The sequence below is a fragment of the Mus caroli genome, unplaced genomic scaffold (assembly GCF_900094665.2).
Source record: "Mus caroli unplaced genomic scaffold, CAROLI_EIJ_v1.1 scaffold_16605_1, whole genome shotgun sequence".
In the NCBI taxonomy this organism is placed as follows: Eukaryota; Metazoa; Chordata; class Mammalia; order Rodentia; family Muridae; genus Mus; species Mus caroli.
In genome coordinates, this window is record NW_018388899.1 from 2,021 (window position 1) to 8,114 (window position 6,094).

The 6,094-nt window shown below is 33.2% G+C and overlaps 1 protein-coding gene across 1 annotated transcript in view; it reads right to left on the reverse strand.

Annotated features, from left to right (window-relative positions):
* Positions 1 to 801: 801 nt before the first annotated feature.
* LOC110287845 (vomeronasal type-2 receptor 116-like) overlaps positions 802 to 6,094 on the reverse strand; it is a 14,386-nt gene continuing 9,093 nt past the window's right edge. Inside the window, exons 4-5 of the mRNA XM_021154359.1 lie at positions 4,119 to 4,242; positions 802 to 1,712 (exon numbers count right to left, since the gene is read on the reverse strand). Of these exons, the coding sequence (XP_021010018.1) occupies positions 802 to 1,712; positions 4,119 to 4,242 (1,035 nt within the window). The remainder of the gene's footprint in view (positions 1,713 to 4,118; positions 4,243 to 6,094) is intronic.

The following is a 6,094-nucleotide window of genomic DNA, read 5'->3' on the forward strand; positions in this document are numbered from 1 at the left end:
CAAACCCAAGAATGTCCCAATCTCTGGAGTCTCAATATTCTGGGGAGTTAGGTGTGCATTCTATCACTGAGGCTAGACAATGCAGTCTATGCTGCATATATGTCTAGTACCTCACTTTCTGAGAGTTTCTGTTTGTCCATGTTAGTTAAGAGTTCTGATCATCCTATGGGGCTCCACTCTCTTCAGCTTCGTGCAACTATTCCATAATTCAACCACAGGGGTCCTCAGGTTTAGTTCATTGTCGGTTATAATATTATTGTATTTCAGAGCACAAAAAGAACATTTCCAATTTCGACCATTGTCTAATAGCTTGAAGGGCAGCTGAAGAGATCAGGTAATATCTCTCATGTGTGTGCTCCTAGTGAAGATCAGAAAATGTGTTCTGATTTCCTCTTTGTTGATTCTTTAGTTTGCTGATTTGTCAAATTGATTGTTAGATATGATATATGGTTTCTATGTGTAGTGCTGTCTGTCCTAGAACTCACTTTCTGTACAAGATAATGGATAAATCTTCCTTATCAATTTTTACTGGAAGTTACCAGGGGGAAATCTCCATGAAAGCAAAATGATGAATAAAACAGTCATAATAATTTAAAAATTTTAGTTTTCCTAGATGAATGAATCAAGTGAATGAGTGCAAGATTTTATGCACAATGCATGCAAGATGAGTAAATATGATACTTCTAGATATCACTACAGGATACAGTAAGAGTGATTCCAAAACTAGATATATGCACTGTAACCCAATATTTGGTAGGTATGTACCAATTTCTCATTTGACAGAATTCCAGAGGTATTTGTTCAGGAATGTGATTTATACCTGATTTTTTGGACAGAATTTCTCTCAGGTCTCATGAAAATGATGTAGATCTTGGGTGCAAAGATATATCCAAGAATCCCTGCACTGGATACCAGGATGGAGAAAATTTCTACAGCAACCATGACCTTACCCTTGGTGCTATGGTAGACAGGGAGGAAGGTGACCCAGAAACTGAAGAACACTAGCATGCTGAAGGTCAGGAACTTGGCTTCATTGAATCTGTCAGGTAGATTCCTTGCCAAGAAAGCCACAGTGAAGCTTCCAAGTGCCAGGCAGGCCAAGTATCCTAGTTCACAGTAGAATGCAGTAACTGAGCCCTTGCTACATATAAGGATAATGTTTCCATGCTCAGAATGTACATCAATATCAACAAATGGAGGAGAAACTGCTAGCCAGATTGCACACAGAATACATTGAAATAGGGAACATATGGGAATAATGTAATTGGTTGCCCCTGATAGCAAGATGTTTCTCAACCTTCTTCTTGGGCCTGTGAATTTTAAAACCAGAATTACAATGATTTTTTTTTTTTTGGCCAGAACTGTCGAAAAAGCCACAGTGAATACAATTTTAATTGTGATTTGCTGTAAGACACAGGTGGTTCTGTTAGGATGTCCAATGAAGAAAAAGGAGCACAGAAAACAGAACATGAGTGACATAAGTAATAGGTAGCTGAGGATTCTGTTATTGGCCTTCACAATAGGAGTGTCATGATGCTTCACAAAGGCACAAAGTACTAGAGCTGTGAGTGCAGAGAAGCAAAAGGCTATTAAGGCAAGATCCATCCCCAAGGGGTCTTCATAGCTTAGAAATACCACAGTTTTCTGAATGCATTTGTTCTTTTCCTTGTTGGCATACTGGTATTCTGGACATTTCACACAGTGATCCATATCTGATTTCCAAAGAAAAGTTTAGTGAGTGCTGCTTTAGAAATTTACTGACAAGGAATTTCAAGTAAAGTAGTTGAAAGGAGCCTTGCAATGCTGCCTTTGATGCTGGGCATGTAATTTTAAGGGCATTGCTGCACAGCATTGATTTCAATTCATGATATTCATAAATATTTAAGGGAAAATAAAACCAATATTTTTTCTTTGTCTATTTAACTTTGTTCAACATATCACTTGTAATGTCATCAGAGACAAAAATTTCCTAAACCCCTTTTTGCCACTATGTTGATATAAAATAGATCATTTAATTAAAAAAGATACAATCATAAACCACAATGTGGTTGGGTTTTTTTAAAAATACAAAATCCTCTACTGACTGTTTCCCGATATCACTGACTTTTATGATTTCATTCTGTATGACACATTGTGACTCTTACTTCTACTGGGCAAGATCTGTAATATGTACTCAAGATTTCACTAGCTTAAACTCATTGACATAGAAGTAATACTAAATTGAACATGTAGGCTGTGTGTTTGTATACATATTTATATGTATGTTTATGTAAATGTAACAATTGCACTATTTAAGTGATTCCTGTAATGTCATAAGCAGGTAGAGAGTGAGAGGTAATAAAATATTAATGTTTAAAAAGCAGAACACCTTAAAGATATAAGACCGCAGATGTATCCTCATTTGTCAATAAGTAAACGAACGTTCTGATTATTATTTGAGAGATGCACTGAGATTAGCACTGGTGGAAAAGAAGCCTCTGTAGATACTTTGTACTAAGAAGTCTTTTACTTTGATTCCTTCTTTTGGAAAGCTGAGCACACTTATCCTTGCCTCATCTCCATTCCTATTTGATTCAGAGTCTGTGAACTTACTCAGGGATGAAATCAGTATGGTCAAATAGAATGAGCAATATAACAGAGGAATCCTAGAGCAAGAGCAGCGGTAACCCAGATGGTTTATGTTAAGCAATAATACCCCAATCCTAAGTTGTAATCCCCATCATGGCTGCAATATGAACTATGAATGTATTTGCACTTAATTTTAATATCATTTCAGAGAATGTTGATGTACTTCTTTGGTTTTCAGAATTCTTATCTACAACAATGCATTTGTGGACAGATATTATTTGATATGTTGCCTGAGAGCCTAAGAAGTTGGATTAGCTATAAATAGAATAGTTTTCTCTACCAGAGAACGTGGGTTCAGATTCCAGCCCCCATACCAGGCATCTCATAAGTGCATCTAAATATACAGACAGGCAGGGTTGTTATTTGCTCATATGTGTACCTGTACCAGTGTTCCCTACCCCATTCACATAAGCAATCAATGTAATAAAACATTTCATAGATATTTTTGTGGAATTCATTGATGTAAATATTAACTCTTATTTGTTTTTTATATCTAAAACAATTTCAGTAAAATAATTTCAAAAATATTTTCACGTGTAGTGTATGTTGGAAAGCATGACTTCAAATAACATCTTCTGAGTAGGTTGCTTGGTTCTAGTACATGCATCATGGGAATAAACTCAGATTGTAAGCCATGGCCACAAGTGATTTAACTATTTTATAATCTCGCAGGCATAATATTTCTTCTGAGAACTTAATTCATTATATTGAATGAAAGGCCAAATAATTGAAAAGATATCTATAAACTTTATGCATTTTGTAAACCATAAATAATTATTATAGTAATTGATGTGGTATCTAGTATACTAAACATGAGTCTTATAATATATTTAACATCATTGGTAAACACTTATTCCATAGTTCCTGGACTCATATCACACTTACTTTAACATGTCCTCTGAATATTACATACTTAATAGCTTGTCATAAATTTGTTAATATATTTGTATTCTACATAAATCTTACAGTGAACATGTATTTTGTATCTATCAGCTTCATGATCCATTCCAGTAGATTATTATATTATAATTGCTTCTTCACAGACTCCTATATGTATGTGGTGTGCATAATCATTTGTAGGACAGACATACTCAGAAAATATGATGAAATTAATTGTATTTAAAGTTGTGACAAAAATGTAATGTACATGTAGTTTTATAGTAGATTAATTATTTGGAAAGTCCTATGGGGTATTCCTTCAAATTGAGTTTTATTTTTTAAAGCATTTCTTTGTGAAAATGTAATCTGCCATGAATTTGCAACAAGTGATTATGTGGGCAAAGACACAAGGTATATGTGTTTGGTTTTTAATTCATTTGTTGGTTTTTGGTAGGATTTTGTTATTGATTTTAATGTTTAAAACTAATAAATTAGATAAGTGATATGTTTTATATTAAAAGTTGCCTTTTAGGTGACTTCATCATTCCAGCGTGGTAAAAGAAGAGGGATATATATATATTTGTAGATTTTATAGAGCAGATAAAACTAAATTGTATCATTAGAAATTTCATTTTCAGGGCAGAGGCTGCAAATGAAACAGCAGGCTGCCACTCTCTCCTTCCAGGATCTTCTGAATCCAGGACCACAATCTACACTGCACACAGAGGATGGCATCTGAGAAGAAAATTAGACACATATTGATAATGAGTTTTAGATATTATTTTATGTTTTATATAAGCCCATTAAAAGTTTAATAAACTTATTTTATGTATAACAACTGGTAGACATTTTGTATTGTCCATTGTTTAATGGACAGCTGTGAATATTGGAAAGACATTGAAGAAATGTTGGATAATTTCTGAATGTCTATTAATTCTGGAAAAAGAGCTGCTAGTGAACTTTGCAAAAACTACAGAGATTGCAACCTGATATCATTAATTTTTTTATTTTCAATTTGGCACTAAGTATTGTAAACAGACATAGGGAACATTATTGAGATATTTTTTCACCCAAAACTAGCCTGTCCGTATGAGTTTGAATCATTTCCTTAATTGGTAATTGATCTAGGTATGCCCATCTCACTATGGGTAGCAGAGCCAATAAGTATTATTCTTTGTTTTCTGTCTTTCTTTTTATTGGATATTTTCTTTATTTACATTTCAAATGTTATCCACTTTCCTGGATTCCATTCCTCCTGGAAATTCCCTATCTGTTCTTTAATATCTATGCTTTAATGCCAGTTTCCCAATATCCACACTTGTCTTTTCATGAGTGTATATAAGCCATATATCAAATCTTTCCTTCCTACTTACTTTACTTATTATCAAAGTTTATTTAAAGGAACAGAAAAGCAAGCTAGTATTGGAAGACATTTGAAGCAGAAAAAATATGTCCTTAAATTACAGATAACAAATAGGACCTTGAATAAATAAGCATTGCAAAGCATGAAAGACTGTTTATGTAAAACAGCTGAACATGCAGACACTGGTTTAATATTGTTGAAAATGATAAATCTATGTGTAGTGACCTTGAATATGGAGTGTTCCATGAAGACACCCTCATATGTCTATTTACCATAATGTGTTATGAAAATTTTGTCCTATTATGATGTCTTAATTTTTGTTTAATCTTGTTTTACTTTGTTATTCTCCCATAGAATCCTGTTATTTCCTAATGAGTAACAGAAAATGTATCTGATGGAAAAGGCTATTGGGAGGGAAATAAGAGTATTAACTATGATATATTGCAAGTAAAACAGAATTGGTCACATCCCAGTAGAAGGAAAGGGAACTGTAGATAGGATATATTATGTGAGAGTAACATACTATTTTTAATAAATAAAAAATAAATCTCAATTTCAAAAAAAATTCTCTCTGTTCTCAGAGAATGAAATTTCTGTTTTGTGTTGTTGGTTGTTGTTGTTTTTTCTCTTTTTTTGGGTGGGGAGGTGTTTTTTCAAGAATTATTCTATAAATATCTATCCCAAATTTTCTCAAATTTTTATTGTTCTTTCAAATTTCCTTTTTCCCTCTTACTACACAATATGTTTTCCTCATTTTTTAAAATAAAGAAATGTTCTCCTCTTGTATGTGAATGTGTCTCCCCACCCTCTGCAGGCAACTAAGGAGTGTCTTAAAAAAATAAGCCAGCATTGTTGTCTTAGATTTCATTTACAGAATTTTAACACAAGTGTTCACTTATTATTGAAAATTGTTTGTTACTTTTGTCTGGTTGCTATTATTGCTGTACTTGAGGTGTGTTAATAGCTATTTCTTTGATGTTTTAGTGCAGTCTCTACTTTCCTTTGAAATTCTGTTCATCTTAATTAAAAGTATGACGGGTTTTTCAATTTATTAAAAAGTCATGTTTATGTGAATACGAATTTTTATAATTGTGTTCATTATTGATACATGGTAAGCATCCTTTTGTTTTGTGGGAAAACATTTTTTGGGAAAATGACAAGGGTTAGCAATTATGACTCATAGCGTTTCCCAACTGTAACATTGGTCTCTCTCTCTTACCAACA